This window comes from Polistes dominula, unplaced genomic scaffold, assembly GCF_049000335.1.
Source record: "Polistes dominula isolate Pdom_NZ unplaced genomic scaffold, Pdom_raw_medaka contig_33, whole genome shotgun sequence".
Taxonomy (NCBI): domain Eukaryota; kingdom Metazoa; phylum Arthropoda; class Insecta; order Hymenoptera; family Vespidae; genus Polistes; species Polistes dominula.
Genome location: NW_028300998.1, coordinates 4,933,904 through 4,948,905, shown reverse-complemented (window position 1 = coordinate 4,948,905; position 15,002 = coordinate 4,933,904). Strand labels below are relative to the sequence as shown.

At 29.5% G+C, this 15,002-nt stretch overlaps 1 protein-coding gene and 1 long non-coding RNA gene across 4 annotated transcripts in view; one reads left to right on the top strand and one right to left on the bottom strand.

Annotated features, from left to right (window-relative positions):
* Window positions 1-12,154, top strand: part of alpha-Man-Ia (alpha-Mannosidase class I a) — a 297,026-nt gene extending 284,872 nt beyond the window's left edge. For all 3 annotated transcript variants that reach the window (XM_015320422.2, XM_015320431.2, XM_015320452.2), the window contains 6 exons: window positions 2,512-2,691; window positions 3,740-3,953; window positions 5,858-6,082; window positions 6,190-6,395; window positions 6,655-6,849; window positions 8,091-12,154. In XM_015320422.2, coding sequence (XP_015175908.1) covers window positions 2,512-2,691; window positions 3,740-3,953; window positions 5,858-6,082; window positions 6,190-6,395; window positions 6,655-6,849; window positions 8,091-8,213 — 1,143 coding nt within the window. In that variant the 3' untranslated portion in view covers window positions 8,214-12,154. The remainder of the gene's footprint in view (window positions 1-2,511; window positions 2,692-3,739; window positions 3,954-5,857; window positions 6,083-6,189; window positions 6,396-6,654; window positions 6,850-8,090) is intronic.
* Window positions 8,618-14,827, bottom strand: LOC149032248 (uncharacterized). Its single transcript, XR_016176927.1, has 2 exons — window positions 14,254-14,827; window positions 8,618-13,831 (listed from the first exon to the last, which is right to left on the bottom strand). It is a non-coding gene; the product is annotated as an uncharacterized LOC149032248 (long non-coding RNA).
* Window positions 14,828-15,002: the final 175 nt, after the last annotated feature.

Here is a 15,002-nt window from a genome sequence, read left to right as displayed (position 1 = left end):
GAAAAGGTGGCCTTTCTTCTTTGGTGGCCCTTCTTCCTTGGTGGCCCTTTTATTATCATCCAAGATAAAACAAAGAGAAGATACTTTTATTTTTATAGAATTTTAAAAGATAATCTTCTCGAGTAATTTATCCGTCACGTCTGTCATTTTTTTTTTGTTTTTTATAATTTTGAGGTTTTTTTTTTTTATTATTTAATCGAATAGACTGCAAAATTGGACGATTAACGAAACTTATTAGAGAAAAATAGAAAAAGAGTTGTTGAGATGAAAAAGTAAACTAATAGGAATAAAAATTCACAAATTCACATATGTTCAAAGGGTTCCCTGGAACGACATATGCGTAACATCGAGAAACCATAGCTCGACTTAACGAGAAACTGAAAAGTAATCCGATGTCCAAAGGATCCTTCATCGTCGTCAACTCGTCGTGTCGTTTTAATGACGTTGCTTTGGACCTTACGTTGAGTGCACGTTTTAACCCTTTAACTGCGGCGCATTCAAATTCAGAGCCATTGATATAAACGAGATTGAAAAATGCTTTTCAATCGTAAATTTTGTTAGCCGTATATCTTCGCTTTTCGTATATATTGATGATTATGATATGACGCATATGTACGTCTTTAATAATAATCAAAGGTTTTAAATCATTCGATAATTGGACATTAAATTGATTTAACCAAATTGGAATAGTTCTTTTCTCTACAAAGTTAATTAAGATTTTGTGTTCATATGTTTGCAGAACTAATATTATAAAAATTAAATAACTAAGAAAGAAATAAAATATTTAATGTTGAATAATTACGTTTAGGTATGTAGAGCCGATTTTTGGTTAACTACCGGTCAATAAATGCTAACAATGTAAAAATTATTCAATTGAGTGTAGGAAATATTGTAATTGCAACAAATATATATATATATTAAATTATAGCTTAATCTCAGTTATTGATTATAAATACGATAATTTTAACTGATAATTGATTTTTGTATTTCGAAAAAAACTTAAACTATATTTGTTGACAACTAATTGTTATTTGTTAATAGTTGCTATAGAATTATTAATTATTAATTATAGCAATTAGATACTAATGGAATAGAATTCTTATCGAATTAAATACTAGATAAATATAAATTGCGATCAAACTATTAGGATGATAAAGAAAAAAGGAGACGCATAAATATATAAGATTTTTAAAGATAAAACGAGTAAGAAAATCAAGTAACGCGAATAACTAAAATTAATTAAGAAAAGCGATAAAAGTCTTGGCTCTTCTTCGGGATTAATATTAAAACTCGAAGAAAAAGAGGCTGTGGATGAGGGAGTAAAATAATTTTCACGCGAGAGAGAAACGTCGTTGACTAATGAGTGAATGAGGGAAGGAAGAGCCCCGTCGTAAAACAATGCACTGTAAACGCATACTTAACGAAGAGAATACCGAAGGTGAGAGAAGATAGAAAAGGATAGATAGATATATATATAGATAAAAAGATAGATCGAGAAATAAATATATATGGAAAGATAGATAGATAAAATAAGAGATAAAATTTATTATACTCACTTAACCAAACGTTTCGTTAAACTACTCCAATTATACATCAAAGTAGTTAAGTAACAAATTAACATTGTACTTTTAATATATTTAATGCAAACATTTATTATTATTACTGTAATAATAATAGTAATAAAAGTAAGAAAAAGAAAAAGAAACATAATCAAAGAACGTGTACAAGTACTTAAAAAAAAAATAAAAATAATACGAAAAAAAAAGAAAGATTGACGTTAAAAATAATTAAAAATGAAAACGAAAAAATGTAAAAGAAAGGAAAAAAAAGTAAATAAAAAAGAAACGGTATCGAAATAATAAGCGGTACTTGAGCACGATTAGTAACACAGCCTTGATACTTTCAAGGAAAGCACCCTATTAACGTGATTGCAAGACCACAAAGGGTAGACCGCTTCGCCAGTTTGCAGAGCGTGCCAACTAGCGAGCCGATAAAGTTTTCTTTCGGGAGCAAATCTAATCGACCTTTTTCTTCTTGTTTTACTTTTTCTTTTTCTCTCTTTCTCTTTCTCTTTCTTTTAGAAATTACATCCCTTCTCTTTATTCTTACTTGTTAAGAAGAAACTTCATAGTCAATCACCGTTTCATCGATTCAAAGTCACTTTCGAGTTATTCTTAACGTTTAACTTTCTATTTAAAGTTTTACATCAAAGAAAATCGATAATTATAATTAATTAATTAATTAATTAATAAGTCTAACTATTTAAAAAAAAAAAAAGAAAAAAAACTAGTTTGACGATTTACTAGCTTTCTTTTAATTTTGTGTGTGTGTTATTTTCAAATTCAATTTAATTGATAGAAGATATACACACACTTACACATGACTATGTTCAATCGTTACAAATTCATCTTGAATATTTCTTTTCTATTTTTCTTGTTACTTTTTTCTTTTTTTTTTTTTCTTAACATCTAATCTGAAATATAATCTGGTTTCTTTTTCTCTTTTTTCCAGAACTCAGAGATATCGTTATTCGAGACGAACATTCGTTTTATGGGAAGTCTTTTGGCCTGTTACGCTCTCACGGGAGACGTAATGTTCCGGGATAAGGCAGCCCAGCTCGGTGAACGGATGTTACCAGCCTTCCAAACGGATACCGGAATTCCTCATTCCCTCATCAACCTCCACACCGGTGTAAGTAACGCTTTTCGTTGGTATCCACTAAGACCTCTGCCAAATCTGCCGCGTAATTTTCTTTGCCCGTCACGTTCACCATCCTGAATTTACACCCTAATTCGCATTATCTATTCTTTTTGGTTATTCGCTTTCCCTTTTATTCCCTTCTTCTTCTTCTTTCTCTTCTTCTTTTCTTTTTTTTTTTTTTTTTAATACTTCTAACTCCCTAATTTTAATTACAAATGAATGAATTAAATGAAAGATAATCTAATTTTAACGATAATTTCTTTTGACTCATAATTATAGTAAATTATTGTTATTGTAATAATTTTTTTTTTCATAAATTTTCATTGTGTTAAATCTTTATTATTACATTTATTGTTATATTTAATAATGCTAAAAAGTATATCAAAATTGATTCGTATCTCACAAACGATGAAAGATAATAAAAAGGAACGAGCCGTTATAAAATCAGGTTAACTTAATTGATAAATCAGAGAACGCCTCGGTGATCTCGTTTCGGTGAGGACAAAAGAACTCTCTACCCTTTTCTTTTTCTATTTTCTCTCTTTCTCTCTCACACCCTTTCATTTCTTTATGCGCGGCGCGCACGCTCGGTTTAGAATCGCAAAAAATCTTGGTGAGTTCGCGAAAGATTCTGCACCGAACAACCAACACCACCGATACCATGGGCCTTTCTTTTTTCTTACGTGGTACGGGCAGTTTAATTGAAACGATTTTCGTCGAGTCACGTCCTCCGAAGTGCCGGCTCGCGATTAATATGCAAATTCTTAATTAGAACGGATAATGATGATGCCTAAATGGGTGAGGAGAGTTGGGAAGAAAAGGGTTGAAAGAGTAAGTGTCGATAAGGTCGGTCCCTTTCTTACCTCCTTCACATTTTCGTGTTTTCGAAAGGGGTTGTTCCACTAATTTTCCTTCCTTCTAATTACTTTTCTCCTTTTTTTCTTCCTTTTCCTTGTGTTAACTTTGTGTAATAAGTTTTCTTAAATAACCTTTCAATTCTATCGTATGGTTCGTTAAATAAAGTATATTTATTTTATAGGCCAGCAAAAATTATGGTTGGGCAAGTAGCGGATGCAGCATTTTGTCGGAGATCGGAACGATGCATTTGGAATTCACTTACCTGAGTGACATTACCGGGAATCCCATCTTCAAGACCAAAGTCGAGAACGTGAGGAAGGTGCTGAAAAACCTCGAAAAGCCAAAGGGTCTCTATCCAAATTACATTCATCCGAGAACTGGAAAATGGGGTCAACGTAAGTTTACTATCAAAAACTTTACTATCCTTGTCTTACTTCTGTATGGCAATAATTTATTTTATTTTATTTATTTATGATCGTTCATACATTTATAACCATATGAAGTCGTTTTTTGTGCATTTTCAATGTTTCACAAAACGTTCGCGAAAAGAATTTAAATAATTTCGTTTTAACTCTTCCTTTTAACATTTCACGTTACTTCAGCCATGACATCACAAGTTAAAGCAAAAACATCACCTATTATTTTTTTTTAACCTTTTGTTTTGAAATTCGTGAACATAAAAAGTCCATTGTTTTTTTTTTTTTGTCATTTTTTATTGTTCAACGAACATTCGTGAAAAGAATTGTAATAATTTTGTTTTTTCTTTTTTCTATTTTTTTTTTCTTTTTTCTTTGCAACCCTTGACGTTAGTTCAAACATGACATCACATTTCGAAGAAGTTGAATATCACATTTATCAAAAGTACCCCTCTTCTTTTTCATTCGTACTCACCGAAGAAGAAGGATTCCTATTTTTCTTGCTACTTTGGTAACATCGTACGTCGGCTTCAACGATCTTCTCAAACCTACATAGATCATTCTTAAAACGACCTTTTTTTTTCTTTTTCTTCTTTTTCGTAGACGTTTACTTCGAGTATACGACTTATGTGGCACACCACCACCACCACTACGATTTTTCTTTCGAACGACGACGTGTGATTTTATTAACGATACTATGAATAATTATTCTCCTGAATGAATTATTTCGCGTTATCAAAATAAAATGAAGCATCCATTTGTCTTTCTTCATTTCCTATTCCTATATCTCATTTATCTTATTATTTTTTCTTTTTAAAATAAAATATTCAAAATTTGTAGCCCCCACATTTGTGTAGATAAAAAAAGAAAGTTACTTTTCCAAGCTAAAAAGAAAGGAAAACGTCTTTAGTGGTTAGCAAAGTTGTATTCGACTTTGGCTTTTTTCCAAACCATCGTACATTTTTCACAACCATGCTCTGAGAATTTCATTTGAATTCGTTGCTCGGCCGCTTGAAAACGACTACTTCTACGAGTTCCGGAAATGCTTCTTCTTTCCTTTGATGATTCACGTATGACTCGTCCCATATGTTTATTTGAGACATATAATTCTTAATAAGATTAATTAATAGAAACAAGTTACAATTCTTCTTTCTAATCAGAATTTTTATTATTTTTTTTTTCCAATCTATCGTTCAAATCTGACAAATTTTGAAACTGTCAATTGTAACATTCAATTATAAATTATATCAAATCATATTACGAACTATTAAATAATAATAGGAATTATAATATAGTTTGTAATTTGTATGAATATCAGTTAACAATAAGTATAATATATAGGATAAAAAAAGTCTTGAGCCTAACACTATGTTTAAATAATTTCGTATATAAAATCGATTAGTTTTTAATAGAGAATCAAAAATTTAATCAAGAAAAGTGCTAAAAATGACTTTTTAATTTTATAAGTTACTTTGTGAATGTTCTTCAACGAATTTTTCGCCTATATGGAAGATAGAAACACAAAACAAAAGGAAGTAAAGTTAGAGAATTCTGTTGAATTACCCATAGCCGTTGATGGAGCATATAAAAAGTAATGTTATGGGTACTTCTATAAATGCAAATTTCGATCACTCGTAGGTAGGAGTAGAAAGGACATGGTTTTCACTGGAAATGGAATTTCATGCTTTCTATAAAACGATTCAAATGGTTTGAACATCGAATCTCGTGTGATCCATTCATGATATATTTGATATCTTTTTAAGAAGGAATATACATTTATACGTGCATAGAAAAAGAATGAGAGAAGAAAAATTGCGCTCGTGATAGAACAATTTCAATAGAATCGAAATGAATATTTATTTAATAATATGTTATAATTTCAGATCATATGTCGCTAGGAGGATTAGGTGATAGTTTTTACGAGTATCTTTTAAAAGCTTGGATCCAATCAGGAAAAGCCGATACTGAAGCTCGTGAAATGTACGACGAGGCAATCGATGCTATAAGCGAACACATGATCAAGACGTCACCCGGTAAATTACTTTATGTATCGGATTTGAAATATGACAGACCTGAACACAAAATGGGTCACTTGGCTTGTTTCGCCGGTAAGTTGAATTTAATTGAAATTTTGATTCCTTTTATTTTTGACCTTCTTTCTCTTTTTTTTCTTTTTTTATACATATACTTAAGAAAGCTATATTATACTCGACAGGTGGCATGTTCGCATTGGGAGCAAAAACGTTACAGAACGACGAGTCGGATAAGTACATGAACATAGCCGCAGGCTTGACCAACACCTGTCACGAATCCTACGACAGAAGTGTAACGAAACTTGGTCCAGAAGCTTTTCATTTTATCGAAGGAAACGAGGCAAGGAGTTTGAAGACAGGCGAAAAATATTATATTCTACGACCTGAGGTGAATACATTTCTTTCTTTCTTTTTTTTTTTTTTTTTTGTACAATAAAATACAAACCAAAAATATATCAATCCCATTAAATTTTACTTTTTATTACCTTTTTTTTTTTTTAATCGATCATTCTTCTTCTGCTTTTTTTTCGAGGAAACAAAGTTGAAGTTTTCTGAGCATCAAACTTTTTAAGATTCTGTAAACACTCGACGTGTGTTATCGAAATAAAATGTTGTGTGACTTTTGCAAACCCTTTCATCGTTTTCAGACATTCGAATCATATTTCGTTATGTGGCGATTGACAAAAGATCCAAAATATCGTGAATGGGGCTGGGAAGCCGTTCAAGCATTAGAAAAACATTGTCGAGTCCCGGGAGGATTCACAGGACTTCACAATGTTTACTTAGCCAACTCTCCCAAAGATGACGTTCAACAGAGTTACTTCTTCGCTGAAACGTTAAAGGTAAATTTATTACCAATACAACTTATCACTTATTATTTATTTACAATCAATTTAATCCAATTCAATACGTTTAATTGTCATTTCTATATATACTCGATGTGATTTTCTTATTATTGAACTTTTCATTATTTTTATCGTTAACAAATTAGAAAACGAATATACATTTTTTTCTTTCTTAACTATAAATAAATGAATGAAAACTTTACACGAAAAATTTTTGTTTGAAAGGTTCTTATGACGTTATTTTTATAATATTTCCTCTCTCTCTCTCTCTCTCTCTCTCTCTCTATCTCTATCTCTCTTTCTCTCTCTCTGAATTTTCAAAGTTGTTTATTTAAAGTTGTACAAATTTTATAGACCAATAAAACGATATCTAGATTCGAAATTATTTTCGGTTTTACGATCGAAATAGTACGAAACTAAAGAAGAACTTTAATGAAAGAGGAATTGCCAAAAAGAAAGAGAAAGAGAAAGAGAAAGAGAAAGAGAAAGAGAAAGAGAAAGAGAAAAAAAGAAAAAGTCGTGCAAATGGAAACCACTTGTTTGTCCTACTACCTCGTTTAAAGATTAAACGCCGATATAAGGAGGACCAACTTATAGTCGTTTTTTTTCTCTTCTTTCTTATAAACATTTCCAAAGCCGACTGCCGGTAAAAAGTCAACTATAATCGGTAACTGCTGAAGATGACGTTCGAAATATTTTGAAAGCCTTCATATATAATATATATATATGCATAATTTATACGTCACATATTCGAGATAAGTTAATATAACTCTTAAAAAACTTTCAAACTCACTAAGCGAAATCGTTCTACTTACAATTCAATCTTTCAATTTGTTCAAAGAGTATAAATAAAAAACGTATTTTTTATTAGTAGCAGGATCAACAATTATTTTTATATCAAATTATTACAAAAACGTATTAAAATTATAAATAACTCAATACACGTACAGAAAAACATGCTTGATTACAATGATCTCTAGTAAAATATCACCAATATTTCTATACAAAATCGAATAAAAAACTAATGATCTATAATATTAATATCTTTGTTGTAAATTTTTTTTTTTATACACAATTTACGACCCTTCGTTTATGTAACATTTTATTTTTTTTTATTTTTAATCGTGGATTACAGCGACCCCATTTGATAGGATAAAAATAAATTACCATAAAAAAAATGATTTATATTTTTTTGTATTTATTATTGTCTTAATTATTTGTTTGTTTATCTGTTACAGTACCTCTACCTTTTATTCAGCGACGACGATCTCATTAATCTAAACGATTGGGTGTTCAATTCGGAAGCTCACGTACTTCCCATAAGAGGAAATCCTCTCTATCGGCCATCTCCCCCCTTATAAACTCGGATCTCGACTCATTCAACAAAGATGACGAACCGATCAAAATGAATCTGCAATAAAATATAAAATGCAAGAGGAAAAAATGAAAGAGAAAGGGAGATAAGAAACTCGTCTTTCTGCTTTTGAAATGAAAATGTTCATGTGATCGGTCATAGTTCTAACAACAAGAGAGAAAGAGAGAGAGAGAGAGAGACAGACAGAAAGGGAGATAGAAAAATGCGAATTATACACATACACACACAAACACACTCAATATTATTAAAATATACATATAAAATATAATTCACAAATATTTTAGCTAAATGAAAGAACGAAAGCGAGAAAGTAAGATTGTTTATGATGTACGTATGAGAGCGAGAGAAAAAAAGAAAATTAAAAATAAAGCTAACGTTATTTAAACAAACAAACAAACAAACAAACAAAAATGATCACGTTTGTAAATAGCATATAGGAAACATGTGGGAGGTTTGAATGATGATTGTGAGAAAATGATAGAAAGAGAGGGAGAGAATGGTAGGATAAATTAATCGAGATAGAGACAGATAGACAAGAACACGTGTTTTTTATTTTTCTTTTTAATAATTGACAGAAAAAAAAGATATAAAATAAAGGTAAGAATAAATGGAAGATAAATAATAACCATAAATCTAAATTGTTTTAGATTACAACAAAATATCGTTGTTATATATTTTCTATGATTAGACGAAGTGTATGTTTTTTGTATGTGATTTTGTATGTTTAACAAAATTAACGGTAATTACTTGAGAATATTCGAATAGATTGAAAAATAAACATCGCGAATACCTTAATACAAATTTATATACGTGTATAAATATCCTTCGTAAATATGTTTTAATACTCGCGTATAAAAAAAAAAATCAATTTATTTTTCAAGTATCATGCAACTCTATTCGAATATTTAAAAGTACTTATTCCAATTTATGTTTCAATAAATTGGAATTTTTTATTCTTTGTGATTAAAATTATTTAACACGCATACGTAAAATCTAATACGAACAAACAAAATAACTTGATCGGATGGTCGGAATAATTTAGATTGTGGAAAAGAAAAAAATCATTTATTTACGAACACAAACTGTTAACGAATTTAACTATTTATGAAAAGACCTAGTAACAAGAAAAAAAAGGAAAGGAGAAATATTAAAAAAAGAATAAATGAGGAAGAAAAATAAAGTTAAATTGTCAACCAATCAAAACTAGATAGCAAATGTCACACTTCGTACGTTTTTCTATCATTGGAAATCACATTTTTTAATCTCCGTTTGATAATATTAATAATAATAATAATAATTAATAATAATAAGAATAATAATAATAATATTAATAAGAATAAGAATAATATTGATAAATCTAATGATAATGATAATTGATAATAATAATGATAATATCCGAATCAACAGAGTTCATGGTCATACCTCGTATCCTCTCGCATAAGATTCTCTCCCCTCCATTTTTCTAAAAACTCTACTGTGTGATTGCCGTACGTAATAACTTTCTTATCTTCTTTCGGATTTTTTTTTCTATAAAATCAAACTACAAGAGAAAGAAATAGAAAAAAGAATGAGAGAGAGAGAGAGAAAATAAATGTGTGCCTGTTGCTATGTTTGCTTTTGAAGTACGAGTGTGAAACAAGACATGAAATTAAATAAAAACGTAAATGAATGAGAAAACACGCTACAAATAACTAAAAAAAAAAAAAAAAAAAAGAAAACAAGAAGAAGAAAAAAGAAAAGTAAGTAAAAAAAAAGGAATAAACAAATTAATGAAATGCAAAAGCAGAAAAAATCGTAGCACGTTTAAAAACGATAATAATTAGCGACGACAAATAGTGTTGCGTTGTAATAAAAATATAGGTGTATATATAAAGATTTAAACTAAACAAAAAAAGAAAAAACAAAATGAAGATAAAAACACAGTGAGACAAACAAACAGATAAACTAACAAACAAACAAATAAAAATGAAATAAGAAAGTCATTATTCTGTACACCGAAATGTTATAATGTTAGTTAATCTATCGTAGATTAAAAATGCGCTATTTGTTGTGTATAGTATTTGCAACGAAGGAAATATTGAAAGAAAAAAAAAAAAGAAGAAGAACAACAACAACAAAATTACAGCGAGTTAAAATGCACGTACGTTGAAGCTAAAACTATTAAAATTAATTAATATCATTTGGTAAACATTTCAAACATAATCGAATATATAATTTTTCAAATCGATCAAATAAAGATTTTTAATTCTACATATTTGAATGCATATTTTCTTTCTGTTTCGATTTTTGTTTATTTCTTGTTATTGAATATTTTTGTCTTATTTTGTATTATCTTCTAGCTTCACGACGTGTCTTCGCTGACTTAGAATTTATATATTATATATATATATATAAATACATGTGTGTGTATGGCGACGAAAAAACGAAAAAAAAAAAAGAATAAGGATGAAATATTCTTAAGCGATTGAAACTTCGATACAATCAATTAAAACGGCCGAAAAGTTACTTAATGTAATTACACATATAAAAAAAAAAAAAACAGATTATAACTTGTAGCTTTTTACATTGGAATGACGTTTGAAAAAAAAAAATTAAAAAAAATCTAAACTTTTCAAACGTTATTCCACATGACGCCGGATACATACTCATGCGCACATCCACGAAAAATACTCACTGCTGTGCATGAAAGGACGAAATTTAAAAAAAAAAAGAAAAAGAAAAAATAAAATAAAACACAGACGGCCGAAAAAAAGGAAGAGGAAGGACGAAGAAGATATATAAAATATAATAAAATATAAAAGTGTCATTATAAAAGAAAACGACTTGAAAACAAGATCTTTGGAAACAGGACGACGTAAAGTTACCTCGCTGCCGTAGATAAAAAGAGAAACTAATATTTATAATAAAATCTCATTTATCATTTATATTACATCGGTTGTCGTCGTTGTTATCGTCGTCGTGCTTCCAAATAAGATTCTTATTCATTTAAGAAAAAAAAATAAATAAAAAGATATGATAAGGAAAACGAGCAAATGTGCTGTAAATTAAAAAAAGTCCTGGTGCTGTACGTGTGTGGGTAATTACGTGCGTACGTGTGTCTTATGTAACGATAGTCGTAAATGACGTTAGTAGCTGATGAATGATAAAGCAGCGAGAGAAAGATAAAAAAAAAGATAGAAAGAGGATTACGTTAAAACGTTGATAGTAATAACGATTAGCCTATACATACCACCTGTGAATAGATATTTAATAATTTATTGTTAACTAGAGTATTTCTTTTCGTTTTTTGTGTAATTATTATTCTTTTCCTTTCTTTATATATATATATATATTTTTTCTGGAGAAAATTTCATTACACACGGGGTTTTGGGTACAATAATCATTTTCTTACGCCGGAAGAAAATAAAAGAAAAAATGATGAAAATGTGTTTCAATAGATCGCGCTCAACTCTAGCTCAATTAAATCATTTATAGACATTTAAATATTGAATTAACTCTGAGAATCATTGATGAAAACTCGATGTTTTCTATGCGATTCTCATAAATTCTTTTCGAGCGCCAATTGTAGAAGATAACACGTACGTTACATGTATATATATATATATATATATATATATATATATATATATATATATATATGTGTATACATAAATATTATAATAATATATAATATATATATAATATACATATATTTATGTATATATACATACATTTAACGTTTAAGGAGAAACACAATATTGTAAAAGAACTTTCGTCAAATGGAAAAGAGCTATATACTTGTAAATATGACATTACAAACACACAAACAACTCGATTTACCGAAAACGAGAAAAAAAGGAAAAAAAGAAACGGGGTTTTACTTTATCAGCTTTATGTGATTATTAATTGATCAGTGAAATAAATAAATAAATATTGATAATAATCTTATACTATTAGATCAATACCAAACCACCTTTTATATATACAGTGGAATCTTCAGTTTACGAAAATCTAGTATCTTAAAACTGCATCTACACTTTCCTGGTTGTATAATCTACTATCCAACTAAATAATCAAAACGCAGTATATCCTTCATTTTAGGTTTCTCAAAGTGTGGTTCACAACCCTGACGACTCCACACACACACACACACACACACATGTGGTTGTATAAATAAAATATTATATTTATTTTATTGTTCTAGTATGAAATTAATTCATATGCATTTAAAACTCACATATATTATCAAACGTGTATTACATACATGTGTAGTATCAAATGTTGAAATGAAAAACTCCACTCTATTAGCTAAAAAATGATCAAAATGCAACAAAAATTGTTAATATTTTGAGATACGAAAATTTTGTTCATTCGAAAAAAGTTGTGTCTTCCTATTAATTTGAATACTGAATATTCTACTGTATATCAGAACATCGTAGCAACTACGTTGGACAATACTTGTAAGAAATATCCAAATAACAGGGTAGGTGAAAAATTACAAGGTAATTTAAATTGTTAAATTAAAACCTAGGCTCGTGACAATTTGAATCTTTTTAAGCAAAAATAATTGACTTATAAAGTTTCAGAAGAAAATAATTGGTATTTTTAAATGACATTTTAATTAACCCCCGAAGAATACGAGTTTCAAAGAACACGGAACCAATTAATCGTGTTTTTCGGGGGTTACCTGTAATTTAGAATTTTTTGACCAATCCTGTAACAAAATCAACAATAAGTCGTCATCATTATCATCGGATAAATATATACAAACATGAATTTAGTGTAAAGGCTTGTTGTTAGTATTCGCTAAAGCGTAGTAATTAATATCATTCTAGTTCAATATTGATAGAGAAACTCGCGTAAAGTCCAGAGCCAAAGAGTAAAATCCCTGAGGCCACTTCAAAATCGATACCGTGAGCCTATCGTTAACAAATCCCATAGCAAATGTGCAGAAAATGAGATAGAATATACATATATGTTGATTCTGCTACGATGGAAAGATAACTTGAAAATAAATCTTGCAAACATCATCGTATTTTTATGATAAAGATATACAAAAATATTAATTTATCGTTCCATATTTTTTTATTCTTTTTACTATTTACATGTTAACTTAAATAATTGAACGGAACTCGTTAACAAGAAAAATAATAAATAAATAAAAATACCATGAAAACGAGAGAGAGAATTTATGGAAGTTCACGTTTCAATAAATCCGATCGTAAACTATTAATATTTATTTTTCAACATTTTTGATAATTTTACTAGTTAAAAAAGTGAACATTATTTTACATAGAATAAATGATACAGGTATACATTTGTATATTTATGAATAAAATTATGATAGTCTTGAAAAATTGAAGTAAATCTAATTAAACGACTTATATTTTTAGTTTGGTTGCAAACGAGAAATTAGAATATAACTCACAATAGGATTTAATCGAATAATGCGATGTGAAACGGAGGACGAGGTTAATTACTAACGGCTCGTCGAGCGATTAGCATCATCGTTTATGGCTTTCGAATCTACCAGTTATCTCTCTTTGATTCGAACATCGACCGAATCCTCCTAATGGTCGTGCCATTAGACAAGGGCTAATGACCAATTGCAGAAAGGGTTGTCCTCTGTGCACGACACAAACGCATATACATATGTATACGTATACACATTATTATAGAAGATAATAATATAGTTATCGTTATCTGTATAATCAATCGAAAGTGCTTAAATATTTTACATATTCAAAAGACGTCAAACGCAAATTATTATATTATAATTCTACTGCAGATGTTTATGGTAATTCATATTTTTATATAAAACAGGTGCAATTATGGTACTTAAATAAAAATTTATTTTGCAATTAAGAGCTTTTACAAATATCATTTTCATTTAATATGTTTCGTATATTTATATTTGAAAATTATTACCATAATTATTATTAATTATAATAATCGATAACAGTAATATCAAAATTCGTATGATCATTCATCATATTGAGATGCTATTTTTGTATTTATAAAAATTAGATTAAAAAAAAATTTTTTACCACAGTTGAAATGATTTGTATGTTAATGCATCTGGGAGATAACTGGTCTGCAGTAGATCGTAATAATAAAGGTATTAATAAAACTTTCAGCTATCCCCTCGAGGCCATATTTTATCAGGAATTAGCAGTGTTAACTTTGACAAGGACGTCGGCAAGAAGAATTAAGATAAAAACAATTATCGACGAGTTCTCAGACAAAAAAGCTACTACACCTGATTTTCGATCAAACGATTTTTCTATCACACTTTCTTTCTTTCTATCTTTCCTTTTTTTTCATTCGTTTATCTTTTAATGTTTAAATTGATTAATGGACTCGAACCGATTTCAAAGTAACGAAAGTTATACAAAGTCTGTTTAATTTCTCTTTCATTCTCTTTTTCTTTGATATACCTCTCGAAGTAACGATAACGTTCACGAGTTTGGTCTCTAGTATACTAAGTTCGTATGTATGTATGTATGTACAAAAATATCAACGATCCTCCTCCATGAACTCGAAGAGGACAAGAGGAAAAGAGAGAAGAGAGGAAAATCGTCGGAGAGGAGTTTGACTGGGTTAGAACGGTAGAAAGAAAAGAGAGGAAAGAAGAGGAAGAACAAGAAGAGGAGGAGGAGGAGGACGACGACGACGACGACGACGAGTTGGTGGATGAGGTGGAGGATGCTGATGGGGAAGGTTGGGAGAGGGGCAAGGGAAAGAAGTAGTAGCACTCTTCCTTCTGTCCTCGCGCTTGAGAGAACGAACGAATAGA